The sequence below is a fragment of the Phodopus roborovskii genome, unplaced genomic scaffold (assembly GCF_943737965.1).
Source record: "Phodopus roborovskii unplaced genomic scaffold, PHOROB, whole genome shotgun sequence".
Lineage (NCBI taxonomy): Eukaryota > Metazoa > Chordata > Mammalia > Rodentia > Cricetidae > Phodopus > Phodopus roborovskii.
In genome coordinates this window covers 13169185-13189015 of record NW_026126578.1, presented here as the reverse complement: position 1 = coordinate 13189015, position 19831 = coordinate 13169185, and the positions used below count along the sequence as shown (strand labels likewise).

General features: G+C 47.8%; 1 protein-coding gene across 1 annotated transcript; it reads right to left on the bottom strand.

The window, feature by feature from the left end:
* Positions 1-4311: 4311 nt before the first annotated feature.
* Tuba8 (tubulin alpha 8) lies at positions 4312-19166 on the bottom strand. The gene is made up of 5 exons (XM_051203621.1): positions 18999-19166; positions 9900-10122; positions 8849-8997; positions 6685-7365; positions 4312-4624 (listed from the first exon to the last, which is right to left on the bottom strand). Exons 1-5 carry the CDS (start codon positions 18999-19001, stop codon positions 4331-4333), a joined length of 1350 nt encoding a protein of 449 aa, XP_051059578.1. The 5' UTR covers positions 19002-19166; the 3' UTR covers positions 4312-4330.
* Positions 19167-19831: the final 665 nt, after the last annotated feature.

Sequence of the window (19831 nt, the reverse complement as noted above, 5' to 3'; positions counted from 1 at the left end):
TCACAATTTCAAGGGTAGCCTGGTATATCCAGTGAGCTCTAAGTTGCTGGAGCTTTATAGCACCAAATAAATAAATATTACAAATATGGTCAAAGGTCAACGAAATGGAAAAATACACAACAGTGAAAAAGTAATGAAACAGGAAGCCTAGTCTTTAAAAATCTCCAGCAGGCATAACTAACAAAGAAAAATAGAAGACAAATGTTTCCAATATGGCAAATAAGAAATCAGTAAATCCTACAGACACAAAGCACCAAACAGGAATCCATAAACAATAATACAAATTTCAAAACCCTTCTGATTATCATTATTACACAGTATTATATCAGATGCTCCATTATATCATAATAGAGCTTATTCTCCAGTTGTTTCCTTATCCAAATGCTCTAGACAACACTTTCAGCATGAGCCAAATTGCTGGAAGTAGAAATTCAAGGTGCCCACCATCCTGGACTTAAGATACTATGTTGGGGTAGTTTGTTTTATGTTATTTCTTAGTGTGGAGAGTTAGGTCTTGCAACACAGAGAGGAGGGGGGAAGGAGGGAGGGAGGAGAAGGAAAAGGGGGAGAAAGGAGAGGGGAGGAGAAGGAGAGCAGAGGAGGGGAGGGGAGGAGGAGAGGAGGGGAGGAGGGGAGAGGAGAGGAGAGGAGGAGGGGAGGGGAGAGGAGAGGCTCCAATCTTGTTAGTTTGCATGAGAGGCCATGCCCCCTGCCGCTGCAGTCAAGTTAGACTGAGGACCTACTGCCTACAATTGGTTGTCAGCTTCATTAGATCTGTAATTAACAAAAATCCACGTGGCTGGGTACAGTTGCGAGAGATTTTATTTTCCTAATTAAAGCATTTGAAGTGGGAAGACCCATTTTTAATCTGGATCTTTTGAGGGGGGAGATCCACCTTTATTCTGGACCACACCTTCTGCTGGCAGCCTATATAAAAGACACAGAAGAAGGAAGCTTGCTCTCTGCCTGCTTGCTCTCATTCTCCCTGCCAAGTCCATTCCCTCACTGGCATTAGAGCCTCCTTCTTCAGAATTCTGGAATATACTGAAGACCAGCTGAGACTCCAGCCTTGTGGACAGAACAACTACTGGACTCTTAGACTTTCCATTGGTTGGCATCCATTGTTGGACTAGCAAGCCCACACACAGCCTGTAAGCCATCCTAGTAAATCCTATACATATTCATTCTATATGTTTCTACTCCCCTAGAGAACCCTAATACAAGGACTCATCAAATTGATACAGAATCAGCAAGTTCAGAGAAAATGGATGTGCCACCTTCCCCTCAGATTCACTTTGGAACCTAGGCTGACTTCTGCCCACAGGCTGGAAGCCTATGTTTCTTGTTGAGAATTCAAGACCTCGCTGAAAATATAGGGCAGAGAAAGCATTCATAGCCATACTTTCGCCCAGAGGAGCCTGGGATGCATTTGATAAATTAGGGAAGAAAACTATGTTAACCATAGATTCTTCTAAATCCTAGTATAAAATACCACAAAATAAAAGGACGTTTGCTCAAGTAATGAATTTTTAAAAGGTGTATCTAGTGGAGCTCACAAGAGCCAAGTGAGCTAAACAAGGAACCTTCCAAAAGGCTGCTGCATGATGCTCTAATCTGGGCCTTATCTGGTGATTGCAGAACTTGTTTTACACTTCCCTCCCCTTACTCTGTGGGGGAGGGGTGCAGTGGGGTGGTATGGGGCATTGGGTGTGTGTATGTGGTATGGTGTGTGGGTGTGTATGTGTGGTGTATGGATGTGTGTGGGTGTGTGTGCGTTTGTGCACACGCATGCATGCACTTACCTACCATGTATGTGTAGGTGCCAAAGGAGCTCCTCTGGAGCTGGAGTTACAGGCTGTGAGCTGTTAAATGTGGGTCCTGTGAACCAAACCCAGGTCCTCTGGAAGAGCTGGAAGTATTCTTAACCACTGAGCCATCTCACCAGCCCCCTGCATCACCTTCCTAAGATGACCTATGATAGGCTAAGATTCACAAGCTACCTGCCCTGGGAAAGGCCAGGTAACCTATTCCTCTTCCCATCCTCACACGGGGACACTAATCTCCAGTTCTCAAACAACACTTTCTACCTCCTGAGCAAGGCCATAAAAGTGGAGCTGGCCTAGAGGTACCTAAGCTCATGGTAGGACAAGGGCCCAAACAAATGAGGGAAGTAGGGAAGTTGGAAGAGGAGAAACAGCTTCAAATGCCCCTAAGGGTGGTTCCCGACTCCCCTGAGCCCCCGCCCCCTTGCACACACCTCTGAGGCATCAGTGTTGTGACTGCACGTCAGGTAGGTATGAATCTATCTGTGACTCTATCTCTCACTTCTGTCTGTAGAGAAAATGCCTCTTCCTGACAGTGGCTGCCCACTCCCTACCACAGACAGCTGTGGAAACTGGAAAGCCCATCTCCGTGAAGGGCACGCTCTGAGCTGCTCTTCTTACCAGACCCCTCCACGGACAACAGATCTGGACCCACTTTTTAGCACCATGCTCTGCTGCATAGACAGGAAAGAGGGCAGGCTCCCTGAAGACAGCTGCAGCACATTTCGCCTAACTTTCCTTTTCTAGGACAAGGACATTCTGCTTCTCTTAGGGCTTCCAAGGAATAAACTAGACACCTGTGAACACAGACTTGAAGAGCTATGCATTTAATGCACGAAGACCCATAACATAATGGGGCTTGACCCTGGAGGTCTCACGGGTAACAAATAACAGCCTGCTGATGGCTCCTGAAATCCCGAGTTCAGGCTGCAGGGAGGCAGCATGGCTCCTTGGCAAATGGAGATGTGTTTCTGCTGTGTGCCATTTTCAGAGTCAGAGACAGTGGGGAGAGGCCTGGTGTTGGGACCCAGCTGAACTCCATCTTCCTGTCTCTAGCAACTGATTCTCCATACCTCAGGGTCTCTACAGAAAACCAAAACTCCATCGTGAGTGTTGAGAGTACTGGAGAAGGTGTATACAAAAGATAAGGTGCTGTGGAACCTTTCTTCAAGCTTTCAAGCGCTTATGTTTCACTTAGGAGACATCTAAACATCCATGATGCTCTCTGGGGATGGACAAACTGGCACCTGCCTGGCTTCCCACCCTCCCAGCAAGCTCCTCTCTTGCTGTCAGACCCACATTTGCTCCCTTCTCTTTTCATATCTCTGTTCCCTGTGTTCAGCATCTCTGTTCCCTGTGTTCAGTATCTCTGGACTCATCTGGGCTCCACTGGTCCACAACACCAGCTACTGTCATCGCTGTTTGAAATCTCTAAACAGCCTCGAAGGTGACCTCGTATTTATAATGTATTTAGGAGGGCAGGGTATCATCATGCTTCTAACTCTCTAGCTCTTGGGACAGTGCCTTGGCCAGAGCATAGACTGTAGGTACCACTATTTTCACTTTCGTTTCCCGTGGTTTCCTTTTCCCACAGAAAGAGTACAGCATCCTCAGATAAGAAAGCAGGAACCAAGCAGCCACATCTGCTGCTCTGTGTCTGTTGTCTGAGTACAGTGGCAGAAAATAAACCCAGGGTTTCACACAGGCTAAGCAACTGCTCGCCATGGAGCTACACCCCAAAGACCTTGCGTAATTTTTATTACAGTGTTTTGTTTTAGTTGTTGTATTTCATTGGTGGTGACTGTTAATCTCTTGTGCTGATACATAACATATTTCATAATGTAAGTGTGGAAACACACACACACACACACACACAATACAGAATCAGGACTATTGGTGGCTGTCAACACCTAATCAGGATCTTGGGATACGCCCCTGAGGGGGAAACGGATGAAGCTACTCAAACACTTGATGTGATCCTGATGTGATCCAGATGAGCTCAGGGCTGTGCTGCAGATCCATTTTCATGAGCTTCTATTTGCTCTCTCCACGCCATCTTCTGAGCCTGGGATTTTCCTGGTGTTGTCCTATTCCTCCACCAGCAGATCCTGTCTTGGGGGTGACCAGCCTAACCTACCTAGAAGATTCCCAGTGTACCTCCTCACCCCACCCTATGCTTGTGACTTACTCAACTCCACTCTCATTCTTTAAGAAGGAAGCTATTCTCATTCCAGAGCCCAAGGGCTGGAGTCAGGAGCCCTCCTCCTATGTAGGACAGGAACTGAGCTGAGGCTGAGGCCAGTCTGTCACTTTCTCTTTCTGTGGTTTCCTTTTCCCATAGAACAATGAGCACAGCATACTAAGAAGAGAAATGGAGAGTGAGCAGGCACAGCTGCTATTGTCTGTCTGTCTGTCTGTCTGTCTGTCTGAAGTGCTAGGAGATGAATGAACCCAAAATGCTTAGGCGGAGTGGCACAAAGAGACACAGTCATGGGGCAGGTGTATATTTAAAATTCCTCCCCCTCATTCTCCTCTTCAAATGAATCAGTCCCCACTTCTTCATAATCCTTCTCCAGGGCAGCCAGGTCCTCCCTGGCCTCAGAAAACTCTCCTTCCTCCATTCCCTCTCCAACATACCAATGTACAAAGGCCCGCTTGGCATACATGAGATCAAATTTATGGTCCAGGCGGGCCCAGGCCTCTGCAATTGCTGTGGTGTTGCTGAGCATGCACACGGCTCGCTGGACTTTAGCCAGGTCCCCTCCTGGCACAACAGTGGGTGGCTGGTAGTTGATGCCCACCTGGGGAACAGAGAAAGAAAACAGGCAACAGATGACATGCAAGTTGGCCAAAGGCAATCTGTTGGTAATAAGCTTTGCTGGCAAGATCTAGGCATGGGTGTGGGGTGGAGCTGCACGATGGAGTGGAAGAAGGAACCAGGAAGTTGGGAACATAGGCAGATCAAAAGGGTGTGTGCTAGGGAGAAAATAAAAGCAAAAGGAAGGTTCATGGCGGTACATGCCTATAATTTCAGTACCATGAAGTCTGAGGCAGGAGGATCTCAGGAGCATAGAAACTAGAGGCTGGAGGAGAAACAGGCTGGTAAAGAGGAAATGCTCAAGTTGATGAGAGTAGTAAATGAAATTGGGACATGAAAAGCAGCATCTCGACTGTTCATCTTGGGTGCAAGGGGCAGGAAACGCCTTCCGTGTTAGAGGCAGATCAATTTCTAGAACTGACAGTGTTGTCATAGAGCTCACTATTTTCTAGAAGTTTATCTGATGCTCTTAGTGTTTGTTTTGTTTTTGCAATAAATTTAGGGAAGTTTCTCTGTCATGGATGAGGTTTCTCTGCCATGTTAGGTCACAGGGAGAATCCAGAGCAATAAATTGCAAAGGTCCCTGGGGATAGTGTTACTTCTCACAAGGCTGGGTCTCCAGTAAACAGGGTTCTTAGAAGAAAAGAAAGGGCAACCACAGAAGCCAAAGGTCACACACAAGCAAGCCAACGTCTCAAGAGCTGCTAGTATACTGGCAGGAGCAGCTTCCCAGTGGGGCTTCTACCCTAGGAATCTCCCCACAAAGGCCCCAAATCAAAGCAGACCAAGAATTATAGGAAACTGGAAAGCGTCAAGATGACAGACTGTGGTTTCATCAGTAGGACACCAAGAACCATGGCATTGCCCCAAACTAACATACATTACCAGGGCCATTGTGCTTAAGCTACCGACCTCTTGGATTCATAGCTTTAAAGCACACATCTTCAAATAGAGCTATCTGCAAGGCACGTGGCCGCTCAACGAGCAGCTGGCCACAGATGTGACAGAGATATACATTTTGCCACACCTTGTATCTTGCTGGTGTGGCTCTTCCCAACACAGGCCTCCCTTCCCTTTTCAGCAGTGACATTGTAGACCTGAGTCAAACTGGGGACATTGGAGAATGTCAACTGGTGAGGCTTAGCAATATGCATTCTGCGGGCATGTGCTTTTCTGGAAAGCACCTATCAATGCCAACAGCACCTTACTCTTCTTTCCATATGGGACTTCAGAGCAAGCTTAAAATGGAGGAGGGCATCCCCTCTGTGTTCATCACCCCACTATCCCCACATCTTTCATTTTTCCTTCCTTCCCATTAACTCCCTCATTAGTTCATTCTATCATTTTAATCAAAAAAGAGAACTCCAGTTTTTAGATGACCCTGACTGCCTTGGTCAGAATGACCAAACTGACACATAAAAATAGGTAGTATCTAGGAAGAAAAGGTGATGTGATGTACGTCCCAAGGAGTGGAATTGTGAGCAGGAAGACTACGTGCCCTTGCTCTGCAGGAGGGAGGGGAGAAAGTGAGACTTTAGGACAAGCGGGACTCAGTCACACAAAGATTAGGCCCTCCCTCAGTCTTCCTCTAAGCCGAATAAGGGTAAACAGTTAATTAAAACACATCTTATTATGGCAAAAAAAAAAATTATGCCTCTCTAGCAATTCGAAACATTTAGTTGACTATAAACTTAAAATGTACCTAAATGGGTAAAATATCCATTAAATTTTCTTTTTTGCAAGTTGAAATGAATTGCAAGTCTTCAAGGCATTGTAAATCAGGTCCCTCAGGTTAAAAAAAGAAAAAGTCAAAGATGGTTAACTAATCTTAAATAGCAGCAAACTCATGCGCTTTCTAAAATGACTTAAGCAGACCAGCCTTCAAGGCCTGAAGGCTTCAGTCAAAGTTGACTGAAGTCAGTGTTGCATTGGTTTAGGTCATCTCTGGCCTTATCATAAAAACTAGAAGGTCCAAGATTTGTTCTCTCCAATAATCCCCTCTGTTCCCCCAGTACTCCACCACCCCTGGTCATCAGTTCTCACCTTGAAGCCTGTGGGACACCAGTCAACGAACTGGATGGTTCTCTTAGTCTTGATGGCAGCTATGGCAACATTGACATCCTTGGGTACCACATCACCACGGTAGAGCATGCAGCAGGCCATGTATTTGCCATGACGTGGGTCACACTTCACCATCTGGCTATTGGGCTCAAAGCAGGAGCTGGTGATCTCTGCCACAGACAGCTGCTCATGGTAGGCTTTCTCAGCAGAAATGATGGGTGCGTAGGTGACCAGTGGGAAGTGGATTCTGGGATAGGGTACAAGGTTGGTTTGGAACTCTGTGAGGTCCACATTGAGGGCTCCATCAAAGCGGAGAGAGGCAGTGATTGAGGACACAATCTGGCTGATGAGGCGGTTGAGGTTGGTGTAGGTGGGGCGCTCGATGTCCAGGTTCCTGCGGCAGATGTCATAGATGGCTTCATTGTCCACCATGAAAGCACAGTCAGAGTGCTCCAGGGTGGTGTGCGTGGTCAGGATGGAGTTGTAGGGCTCCACCACTGCTGTGGACACCTGTGGTGCTGGGTAGATGGCAAATTCTAGCTTGGACTTCTTGCCGTAGTCAAGGGAAAGCCGTTCCATCAGCAGAGACGTGAAGCCAGAGCCTGTGCCCCCACCAAAGCTGTGGAAGATGAGGAATCCCTGCAAGCCGGAGCAGGCATCTGTCTGGGGAGAGCCAGAAACAGGAGAAATCAGAACCCAGACCAACTCGTACTGTCTGCCATACCCCATCCTCAATATTTTTATGTCAGGAGAATCATAATAGCCTACAAGGAATAAGACATACACACACACACACACAAAAAAAAAAGGTTGTTTTGATTTTGGGAGGAGTGGTTAATGTCTAGACTGACAAACTACACATGGATACAAAAGGCTCTGATTTGGAGCTGGCCAAAGCAGGAGTAGAAAGTCTCAGAGTTGCCAGAGTAGTGGGCCTTGCCTTCTGAGAGCTTGAACCTTGCCTGCTATACCTGTCCTTGACGTATAATTTTATGGGCATGGCTGACATGCACCTCTCAAACTTGGAAAGGACTCAGAGTGCCAGTCTGGGAAATGTAAAAGGAGCTATGTTTTTTTTTCTTTTAAGATTTTTGAAATTTTGAGGTTTAAGAAAATGTTTTTAGGTTGACAAATCACAGATGTGTGCATTTATGGGGCACAGTGTGCTGCTGTGGCTTTTGTGTCCATTGTGGAATGACCACACCAAAACAAGCAACATGTCCATGAATTTCCAACTTGTAACCTCTTCATCAGCCAGTTATTAACCTTTCCAAAGGCTTCCTCCCCCTTGGCTATATTCTTATCTTGGAAGGTTCTGTGATGGCTAATGAGATAGCATCATTGGAAGGTTCTGTGATGGCTAGTGAGTTAGCATCATTGATGTTCTCTGTAGGAGGCACTCCATGCTGACTCCTGGGAGAACTATAGCACACACTCCATATTGACTCCTAGCAAAACCAAGAGAATTTACAGACTCACAGAATTTTCCCAGAGGATTTGAGCTACGATCATTCGATCCAGTGGTTCTGAACTTTTGGGCACCACATGTCTGTCAATTTTTTCCTCACCACATGGTGAGAGCTTTAAAATGACAAAGTGATGGAACCCACAACGCGGCTTTGTAGTCAAGAGCCTGATTCACACCCTAACTCTGCACTCTCTAGCACACTTAACTAGTGTGACCCAAGTGTGACCCCCAGCCCAAAACTGTGTGTGCCTGCAACAAAGGAAATGCCTCCCTTGTTTGTTTATTAGAGCGCAAACAAATGTGTGTAGTCAGAACGTGTAGTGTATATATCAGTACTCAAATGTGTAAATGAATCTCTTCCTCAGTTCTTCCAAACCAATGTTTTATTTACCCATGTTTCTAACTTTAGCCTCAGTCTATAGGATAGGCCAGTGGGCCCAGATGGAAGGAGGTATACTATCCCTGTGAATGTTCCTTCTGAAAATGAGCAAGGCCTAGTGGTACAGCCAGGAGAGGAGCATGGGCATGACGAGGCCCTGAATTATCCTCAGCACCAACAAACAAAAAATCATCCCCAAGAACTCTAGGAGCTATGCCTGCAGCCAGCAGATGCATGCCTTTATCCCACCTGAGTCCAAGCCTGACCAGACGTGCTCTGCCCTGCCCTGTTGTGCTTACCAACTTACGGATGCGGTCCAGCACCAGGTCGATACTCTCCTTGCCCACCGTATAGTGCCCGCGAGCGTAATTGTTAGCAGCATCTTCCTTCCCTGTGATCAGCTGCTCAGGATGGAAGAGCTGGCGGTAGGTTCCTGCCCGCACCTCATCTGTCAAGATACAGGAACCCCAGACCCCGGTTTTCAAGAGAGACACTCCACCCAGCTCATCTTCGTATGCCACTCTACTGGAGTGAAGTCATTTAGAACAAGTCTAAATGACTGAAGATCCTAGGTGACAAGGGCACTAACCAAGCCCGGGCCCCTGAGCCAAACTAGAGTGGAGGAGACTTGAAAGAGCAGACCCTACTCATCTAGCACCAATGAATGCTGTTTCCTCCCCGTCTTCCCTTCCCTACACCTGGATCTGGACCTCCAAGGCACTCTCCAAGGAGCCCAAGGAACCCTGTTCTGAGAAAGCTGGAATCCACCGGTGTGTTTTACATCAGGAGAAGTGTCCTGCAAATGCAACACCTCTACTTGTGAATGAGGCTACTCTTACCCCATCTTGACTGTGAAATGCTGCAAGGTTAGACCGTACCCCTATACTACTATAGTCAGAAATCAACACTTCAGGAAATGAACTGTTTGAGGAGTTTTACAAGACAGGGTTACTTTGTGTAACAGCCCTGGCTGTCCTGAAACTCACTCTGTGGACCAGGCTGGTCTTGAACTCACAGAGACCCACCCATCTCTACCTCCCAAGTGCTGGGATTAAAGGCATGTGCCACCACCACCTGGCTGAGAGGTTTCTAATAGTTTCTCAAGATTTTTGTTTTTTAATCCTCTACTATCAGTAACACACATGGCCATTTCTATCTGCCACCGCAGATTGAAGAAGCATTTTGTTCTGCATAGCTGAGCAGAGAGCCCTTTGACCCCAAGGGCTGGGGGAAGTCACAAGGAGGGTGAGTTCTAGTTGATTCACTCACACCTTTCAACTCACCTCACTCTCCCAAGCCAACGCCCCTGTGCCTTGCTGTGGCAGTAGAGCCCTCTTGGCCAGTACTCACCTACTACAGTAGGTTCCAAGTCGACCATGACAGCCCGGGGCACATGTTTTCCATTTCCAGTCTCACTGAAAAAGGTGGTGAAGGAGTCATCATCATTGACCTTGCTGGCCTGAGTGCCAAAGGTTCCATCTGCCTGGATGCCATGTTCCAAACAGAAGAGTTCCCAGCAGGCATTGCCAATCTGAACTCCAGCTTGACCCACGTGGACTGATATGCATTCCCGCTGTGGAAACAGGCCACCTCAAAGTCAGAGGGCGGAGGCACAACATCTAAAGACTCTCTTCCTCACATTCAACCGGCAGGATACTCAAACCTACAGCCACACCATCCCACAACCAGGATGTGCCTGACACCACTACATCTGGCACAAGACATGGTCCCAAAAAAGTCAAAGACAGCTCCAGACTAACCTTAACCTTACAACACATGTTGCCAGTGTTCACACTAATTCCTAAACACTGACCTGAGACATCAAACACATGGGTGTGCATACAGCACCCAGGACTACCATAGACAGTCAGTGTTATGGCTACAAAGGCCAAATGAATGATGAGAAATTAGAAACATTTCTGGAGTCACCATTAACTACCTCATTGCTTAGATAGGGCCAAGAATTAAAACTCAATTTTTGGGTGTCCTTTTGTCTCTATTGCTCTGATTAAAAGCTTTAAGTCTGATCCCAGCATTAATTATCACACGAGGAGAAGGTGTAGGGGTGTGTGTGTGTGTGTGTGTGTGTGTTGAGAACCCTTCCAACCAGATGTCCTGGGAAAATGGACTCATCCCCCCCCCTTCCCAGCCTGAGGGAAAACAGTGGCCTACACAGGGTGACCGTGTCCTGTGACACCTGCCAGAGCCCAGCAGGGAAGCGTGTGCCTGGTCTAGAGGTTTCTATTCTTATCCATGACCTGATGTGGCATTTTCCAGCTCTGGGTAATCCAAGCCAGGAGCAAAGCCTCTGGAGAGCATGGCTGGTTCAGGAAACAAGCACTGTCCATACCACATCCAAGTTCAGACTCCTGGGAATTCAGAAGCCTCTCCAGGCTTAGGAGTGGATCAGGTGCCCTGAGCATCTCCAAGGACCAGAGCTGTCAGGATCACTTTTGCAGCTGAGTCTCTACTCTCCCCATCACTCTGCTAGCTCTTACCACTAGAAGGAAAAGGCAGGCATTCAAAGCCATCAATCAACATGGAGCACAGAGCTGTAGACTACAGCCCAACAGTACTTCCCAATGCCCACACCTGGCTTCACAGCTAGACATCTCAATTCATTTGGTGTGTGTCTCACCTTGACTGAGTCACTTAAGCTCTCCTTGAGTAAAGACCAAAAAGAAAACACCCCAAGGAAAACATATTTGTACTATCCTCTCAAGCTGTCCTCTTCACTCTACCACTGAGCTACATCCCCAGAGAGTTCGTTTGCTTAACACTATCATGCCCACTAAACAAATATGAGCCAAATGATGGAGTGGTAGTGCCCTGTTGTGTTTCCTCCTTACATATCTCTCTCCTCCTCCCCATCCTCATCTTCCTTATATACATCCTCTCCTCCTCCTCATCCCCCTCCTTCACCTTCGCATCCTCCTCCTCCTTACTTATTCTCTCTCTTCCCCCTCCCTTCCTCCCTCCCTTTCTCTCTTCTTCCTCCTCATCCTTCTCCTTACACATTCTTTCTCTCCTTTCTCTCTCTCTCCATGCCCCCCAACTGCCAAGCTACACTCTCTGTCTCAATTCATGAGAAATAAGAATGGTGGCAAGAACTACACCATACCAAAACCATGTTAGAAGCAGAACAGCTACATGAACTACGCAGACTTTGAATTATAACTTGAGCCAATCAAAACAGAAAAATTCATTAATTTTAATTAAGTATAATAAAAAATAAGGTTAGGTATGAAAATGCTTTTACTGTCTGAAGCACCTAGCAATGAAATATCATATCTGTATTTTAACAGTACTGGAGATCAAACCCAGGGCCTGCAAATGTTAGCCAACTGAGCTACACTCCTAACTTTTAAAACACATTAACAAACACAAGAAATAAGTAGTTATGGTTTTAAATGATAACTATTACACATAAGCAAAACATATGGGTGGCATTATACTCATCTACTTTTCTAGAGGTTTAAATTTTTTCATAGTAAAAAATATCAAGACATTAATAACAACCTAAAAAATAAAATAGATGAAAAGTAGGAGTTAGAGTAGAGACTCCACCCATGTTAGCCTGGTTCCTCTCATCTCACAGGACTACTTACATGATACTTACTAAAGACCCAACCTGTAAGGCTAAGCAAAAATTTCAAAGCTACATAAGGAGAGCTGGCCTACCACAAGCCAGGCCCCGGACTTGGTCTCTGTTTTCTGTTTGAAATTTTACATGGCTAGCTTGGTATTGATGTCCACTACCAGGCTTGCATTGAGGTAGATGCAGCCACCATCTACCCAAGGCAACGGAAGTTCAGACTAAGAAGGAAGCAAGAGGTTTTGGGCACAAAGGGTGGAATTTAGATGCAAGTACATTACAACTCAGATGCAGTTTCCGGGAACCCTGTGGTCTATGAACATCCCTCAGAATTCCACCGGATTCTTTGCTCACGGTAGGGTACTGTAGTGTGCACTTGGAATGCCTTCCAAAGGTTCCCATGTTAAAGGCCCAACCCACCACCTCTGGCACTATTGGGAAGAGAGGAGGCCAAGAGGTGGAGCCCAGCAGTATGTGTTTTGGTCCATGGGACTGTGGAACCCCAGTCTCTCCTTCCTTTTCTCTTTTGCTCCTTGGCCATCAAGTATGTGGTTTGTCACTTGCTTCTTCTACCATGTTCCTCCACCATGTGTCACTTCACCTCAGACCTAGAACTGATAGGGAGAACAAGCACACACTAAAACCTCCAAAACTGAGCCAAAATAACCCTTTCAGTTCATAAGTACCTAACCTCAGGGTCTGCTACCCTGGCAGAAGCTGGCACAGGGGCAGCTTCTCTACATTGTCTGCTCAGCCAACCCTTCTTTCCGCCTGAAGTTCCACACAGATGAGCACGGGAGACCAGTGTGACACCCTTGGGAAGCCAGTCCCCACAACCATGAAAGGTCATCCATCTGGCATGGTGAGGATGAGATGTAAGCTCCGAACACGCACATAGGTGGGCTGGCCCCATGGATGGCCTAATGATTCCTTTTCCATCTCAGATAGTTACAACAGACACAGAGAGGCAAAGGTTAAGACTGAAGACGTAGAGCAGCAGTGCATCAAGAAAGCCTGGCCTAGAACCCAGGGCTTTCGAGTCTAGCCTGAGCTCTAGCCTTTGCCCCTACAACCTCCTGACTCACCCTTACCCTGAATTTCCAGTGCCTTGGGGTGCGGCTGCATCTACCTCAGTGCAAGCCTAGTAGTGAACATCAATACCAAGCTAGCCATGCAACATTCCCAATAGGAAATGCTCTCTGCACAAAAATACTGGGAGAGCATCAGGAGCCAATCCCTTCTAAAGTGAGTCATCTTCCTCTGTCGCTACCAGGAGGCTGGCTGTTCCTCGGCATAAGTTGAGCAGCCAAGGATGTGGGGCAAAGGTACGCTGAGTTAGCAAGGATATTTCAGTCATATGTTGCTCCAAACGCATATCTCAGGTTCCCCTTGGTAGCCGGAGTTCCTGCCCCCTCCCCCACTTGATTCTATTTTGAATCTGGACCTGTGGAGCTCTGTTCTCCTGGGTCCCTGTAAGGGAAGGCTCTGTATGCTGCCAAAGCATCAGAACTCAGCAACGCAGGGAATAAAGGGAGACAGAGAGACCAGTACACCTCTCAAGAAAAGTGACATCCCTCAACAGACCTGAGAAGTCAAACACGTCCTACAAAAGTCCATCCCAACGTGGTAAGTGCTGTCATATGCAAGAAGGTTCTGAGTGGCAGCGAGCTAATGCCATTTTTCAGGACTCCAGTTAAATGTCACTCCCTACTGGCAGGAAGTAAGGATAACCACAGACTGCCGCAGGGTCCCTGCTGAGTTTGCACATGATTGCCTTTTCTGTTTATCACACAGTGTTCAGCCATGATGGTGGCTTCTTCAAGTGTCTGCCTTTTCCTGATACAGAGACTGAAGGCCCAGCACCAAGCTCAGTGTTTGGACGTAGCAGAGACGAGTAGAGTAAGATCCCGCCTGGTTTTACAGATCGTTTAACACAAAGAGCAGGCAGAGCCTAAGAACACATAGAGGCAGCTCATGGGAGTTCAATAAAGGGACCCACAACTGCCCACTTGGTCTGCTGCATAAGGAAAATAGACAGGCCCGGGTGCATTTAGATGGCCTGGGGGCATGTTTAGGTGCCCTTAGGGATAGTGAACAAGAGACTGGAGAATTCAGGACATGTCCCACAACTGCCAGTATATATGGAGCATGAGCTCATGAAGGGAAGAGCTGGTGGGGTACTGTGTCCCCTTCTGCCCATCCTCCATGGAGAGCAGATGTCACAGAAAATAATATTCTGGAACTCTGCAGTCTTTAGAACTCACTGCAAGAAACCCTAGTCTTGAATCCTATTTAATATATTTCCTGTTTTAGTATTGCAGGCCCTTTTGCTTTGTTCTCAGGAACAAAAGCTGTGTACTCTCCTCAGTGGAAGAATGTTCTGAGTCTTAAGGACATCATTTGGATACAGTGACACAGCTCAGTATGGCAGGGAAAGTTCAAGCATGTGTAAGACCCTGGACTGAAAAAGTCAGTTCAAGGTTTCACAAAATAATATTAACAATGGGGTATTTCTCTAGGAAAGTTAGTGACTCAGACCAGCATCAGGAACTATGTGAAGGACTAAGAGAGGCCCATTGTCCCCTGGCCACCTGTGTGCTCAGTTGCCATGCAGTTGCTCTCAGGAAGCCTATTACCACAGCATTATTTCTAGTTGATGGGCTAGAATTAAAAAATCACATATATTTTAGGACCTAGGTCACAAAGCTGACAAATGACAAGTAGATCCATAGTGTTCCAAAGGGATAATTAAAGCAAGAGCAAATGTGACTCATCAAAGATTGCGTTATCTCTACTCAGACCCTTCAATTAGTGTGTGTTTGGGATCGCTGGCAAGAGAGAAAAGACAGCAAATGAGCAGCAGCCTGAACAGAGCTGACCTAAATGAGCATCAGTGAGAGAAGGCAGCTCAGGAGTGGGGTTCAGATGATGCAGGCAGCAACGGAGACACGTGGCAGGGATGCTTGCTAAGTAGATTCTGGCACAAGAGACCCTGTGCTGGCAAAGGCCCTTGGGCTTCAGCTGGCTGAGACAGGGCAGGCTTCAGTCTTCAGTGTGATGCACACACTGCCTCGTGCACGTTTTCACGACCTTCCAGGAGAAAGGAAATGCCCACCACAAAGGCCACAGCATTGTCAACTCCCTGGTAGCCCACGAAAAAGTGAACAGTTGGTCCACTTTCTTCCTCAAACAATACCACATCCTCTTCCCAATCACTGACCTGGTTACCAGCCATTTCTTCCTCAAAGTTAACTTTTCGTCCTAGGAGCCTAGGGGTCACCAAGGTCAGCTAGGAGCCCTCTCGTCAAGGACACATAGCAAACACTTGGCAACAGCATTAAAGTCCCCACCCCTCCCACAACTGTGCAGTAGCTTGAGCCTAACCTATCAAGACTCACTTAGCAACCTTGTCCCATCACTTTAACCAAGGACCAAGGAACCCATACCCAAGGGCATAGGAGGAAAAATTTGCCCTTGGTGACAGGAAGGGAGAGATGGCTGTAGCCCCCACGGTGCTCTGGGTCACAATGCTCGTCTGGTTTGCACAGCACAGCCACATGGTACAGCTGAGTGATGGCAAAGGACACCAGATATAATGACTCCACCTCCACCTCCCAGACGCTCTGCCAATTTTTGCCAATTCCTCTCTCACCGCCAGTTTTTGCAAGTGTATGGGATCCTTGTCGCCACTTGGTGTCAATTTCCCTCTAATGCAGCCAGAGTTCCGCAAAGCTAAAGGAATTGGGTATGAAGGTATTTCAAAGGTCATATAGGTGTCCCCATCTCCCTGTGACCTTTGTAGAAAAATAAAAAGAAAAGAAAAGAAAAAAGAAAAAAACTCTGCTCCCTGATACTATTGACATGGGTTTGGCTTAGAGTACCTATCCAGGGATCTCTATAGTACTTTCCAAAATTTAGTGTCATCGTCACATTGCCAGGGGTTGCTTGTTGGAAGAGCACAGACAACAGATGGAATGCTGGGGTATGGAACTGGCCTGCTCAGCTAATGGTTAAGAAGGAAGGCTTGAAAGGAGGTGTGAGCTGTGTGCTGGAGTGTCTGGTATGGGACCACTAAAGGACATCGGTGGATGGAGCCACAGGCACCTGGGAAGCCATAGGATCCACACCGGGAAAATGCCCACCTGCCCAGTAATTGAAGAATGACCACACTAAAAATACCCATGGGGACCACTTACACATCCTTACCCAACAAAAATGGAAATGGCAAAGCTAATTCTGCTTACCTCCCAAGAAGGCCTCTATGACCATGTACAAAGAAGGGCATGGAGGCCAGCTGCCTAAAACCTGACCTACTGGGGGAAGTGAAGGCATTCTTGAAAGGGTGGGATATTTCAGATCAGGGTTTACAAATTCATCATTCTAGTCTTTCAGGAATGAGAGGCGTCTGGGGATGTGGTTCAAAGGTAGCACAGTTGCCAAGCATACAAGGCTTGGCCTCAGGATCCCCCCCACATCCTGAGTCTCCCAGCTGCTCCGAGGCTGAGGGAACAGAAACAGCACACATTTAAGGGAAGCCTGGGCACTGTAATGAGATCCATCTCAAAATGGAAAATAGGGAGGGAGGAGGTAAAAGAAAAAATTTCACTAAGAATGGGAAATGTTATCCATGAAGACGGTACATAAAACTCAGGGGTTCATGATAAAACTATGATACTTTGACCACTTAGGTTTTCAAAACCACCTCAACTTTACTGTTTTTTGTGTTTTGTTTTGTTTCCCACGTCTATTCAGCACACATTGGCATTTGTCCTAGGGTGGATTACTGTCTTTGCCCCCTTCTCCAAACATCTTTTAGGCTCTACTCCGAGTCTGTCTGTAGACACTCAGATCAGAATGTCTAAAGTATGGATGTGAAAACCTTAAAGCACTGGGAACTACAGGCTATGGCCAAATAAACAAAGCAAGTCTGATAATTGAGGCCACAGAGATGGCTTAAAAGGTAAAAGCACTTGCTTAAACAAGCCTGATGACTTGAGTTTGATCACGAAATTCCATGGTGAAAGAACACTGATACACAAACATACACATGTACTCGAAAACTCACTAATAAGTATTTTGATTTTTTTTCTGGATGTGGCAGTGCATACCTTTAATTCCAGCACTCAGGAGGCAAATGGATCTTGGAATTTGAGGCCAGCCTGGTCTAGAGAGCAAGTTCCAGGACAGCCAAGGCTACACAGAGAAACATCTTGAAAATATCAAATGACTGATTATAGCAAATATGCAAAGTTGGATGATGCATAGAATAAACTTACTCTTCATATATGTATATGTAACATGTATATTTAAATCACTTTATAAAAGTCTAAAAATATTAAAATGTATATAGAGCCTTGGAAATTTAACTAAGCCCTTTTCATTTTGTAGATGAGAAAAATCAGTCCAGAGAACTTTAATGACCTTCCTGAAGTCACACAGCTAGCTAGCTGCATAGCCAAGCGCCAAAATCTGAACTTCAGCTCTACACTCCTACAATCCCATACCAGAGACCAAAAGTGGTTTCCTCTGGCTACTCTCTCCTGTGTTCTCAAATTCTTCAAGCTCCCAGGTGTGGCAGGGAGCGTGCTGGGCGTGAGGAATGATGGACAGGCTTAGAGGAAGGACTACAGAGGACCGGCGCCAGAAAGCCTTGGGCACTCTCCCAAATGAACAGCCAGAGAGAAGGGGGGGTGGAAAACCGGAGAAGGGGGAAAGGAGAGGGAGGGGGAGAAGAGAGAGGAGGGGGGAAGGACAGGGGAGGGGGGATGGGGTGGGAAGGAGAGAAGGGAGGTTCTGCTGCCACTGCCCTGTCACTGACACCGGAGCAAGTGCTATGAACCTGACCTTGGTCTTTGAGATATTCTGTCCCACCCGCTGTCACTCTAACCTTTCTGCCCCACTTCTCTGCAGAAACCCCACGGCTTCCAGGCGTCGGGGGTGTGGGGGAGATGATTGAGGCCAACATTAGGCCGGCAGCTGGGCGTCCCAGGGGCTTTTGGCAGAGCTGACGAGGCGCTCAGGAAGGGGGAATGGGGGGGGGGGTCCCTCTAGCTATAAAGGTAGCAGCTGCTAGTGGTGACAGATAGCAGTGAGGAATCGCTGCCTCGAAGCCAGGAAAGGAAATAAAAGTAAATGACTGACGTCCCCAGGTCTCCAGGGAGGGAAACTTCCGAGTCCCAAAGCCTTCCTGACTTTGACCGCTGGGAAAGGTGAGGAGCCCACACCAGCGCCAGGCGCCTGCGAAGCTGGTTGGGTCCAGAGGACCCAGCTCGAATCGAGGGTGCCCCAAACCCAAGACGACGGCCGGAGAGCCAGCACAGGCAGACCAGGTACAGAGGACCCAGCTGGAATTGAAGTTGCCCCAAACCCAAGCTGGTGGCCCGATAATGAGAGTAGAGAATGACCCCAGCCTGGAGCCTGTCACTTTTGATTTGGAGACTTGACTCTCTACCTGCCCAGCCACCCAGGTCCAGACCGCCTGTCCAGAATCCCTTGGCATCCCATTTCTTCTCATTCTGGTCCACGAGTGGCGGTCTCCCAGAGTGTCACTCGCCTCTCACCCGGTTCTCCAGGTTCGCCCTCCTCTCTTTAGCTAGCGCAAATCTCCCTTAGGTCCCTTTAAAGGGCGAAAGGCCCCTGCTCGCCACTTTCTCTGCAAAATAAACAGTACCTGAAAGCTAGATGTTTCCCACCCCGGATATATGACCCTTGATCCTAAACTGACCCCCTCCCCCCGCAAGAGACTTGGAGCCCAAAGGATCCAAAGCCATCCGGCAGCTACTCCGTGGCCCCGCAGCTCTCTACCCCGGCACCTGCGCGCGTCCCTGGCTAGCTGGGGGGCCGGGAAGTCTCACCATCGTGGCCGCTCTCCTCGCCCGCTCGCCTCCCAGCTGGGCCTGCCCACCCCAACTGCTCCAGATACGGCCGCCTCCGCGGTTGTGACACACTGCGAGGGAGGGGGCCTGAGACAGACATGCTGGGCCAGCAGTTGCCCTGCAGCATCACAGTGCCCGAGGAGGGGAGGGACCTGAGTAGGTCACAATGGCACTTCCCCTCCCACTGGCTCCCTGGTCCAGCCCCGCTGCTTCCCATGCCAAGAGCCAAGAGCAGCGGCTGAGCTCCCGCGCCTACCTGAGTCCTGTGACCGTGACACACACACACGTGTGCACACATACCCCGCATCCACTCCGAGATCGGCATTGGAAAGCAGTGGAAAAATACTTCGAAACAAAATGCTCATTTCTCCCCACATGCCCATGGTCCTCCTGGTGCCAGCACTGGTTAATGTGGTGGGAAGGCAGCTAACTGGTCTGTTAGGCAGTCACCTCAGCCCAGGGGAGCCTGCAGGACCTGACCAGCCCTGGTCAGGACCCAAGCTTCTGCTTCCACCACCGCCTGCCTGGCTACTGGTGAATTCAGTAGGATGGCATACAAACACTCCATAATGGGATTCAGGAACTCAGCGCTGTTTTAAATACTTCCAGAGTAGCTTCCACTACACCATTCTCAAGTCTCTCCTGACACTCTGCTACAAGATCCCTTCCTACTCAATCCCCAAATGTGCAGATGTCACCTCATGTACTCCAGAACATCAGGGTTCTCACTGCCTCTCCCCTGTACTAGGACCTCCTCTTTGTGGCCACAGATGACATTGAAGAGCAAGAGGTTTCCTCACTCTCCATCTTGG

What these genes read in the sequence shown, in the direction of transcription:
- Tuba8 (XM_051203621.1), bottom strand. An exon ending in CTTGGAACCTACTGTAGTAG is followed by an intron (nt 8,998 to 9,899) that starts GTGAGTACTGGC and finishes GTATCTTGACAG; the next exon opens with ATGAGGTGCGGGCAGGAACC. An exon ending in GGTGTCCCACAGGCTTCAAG is followed by an intron (nt 4,625 to 6,684) that starts GTGAGAACTGAT and finishes TCTGTTCCCCAG; the next exon opens with GTGGGCATCAACTACCAGCC.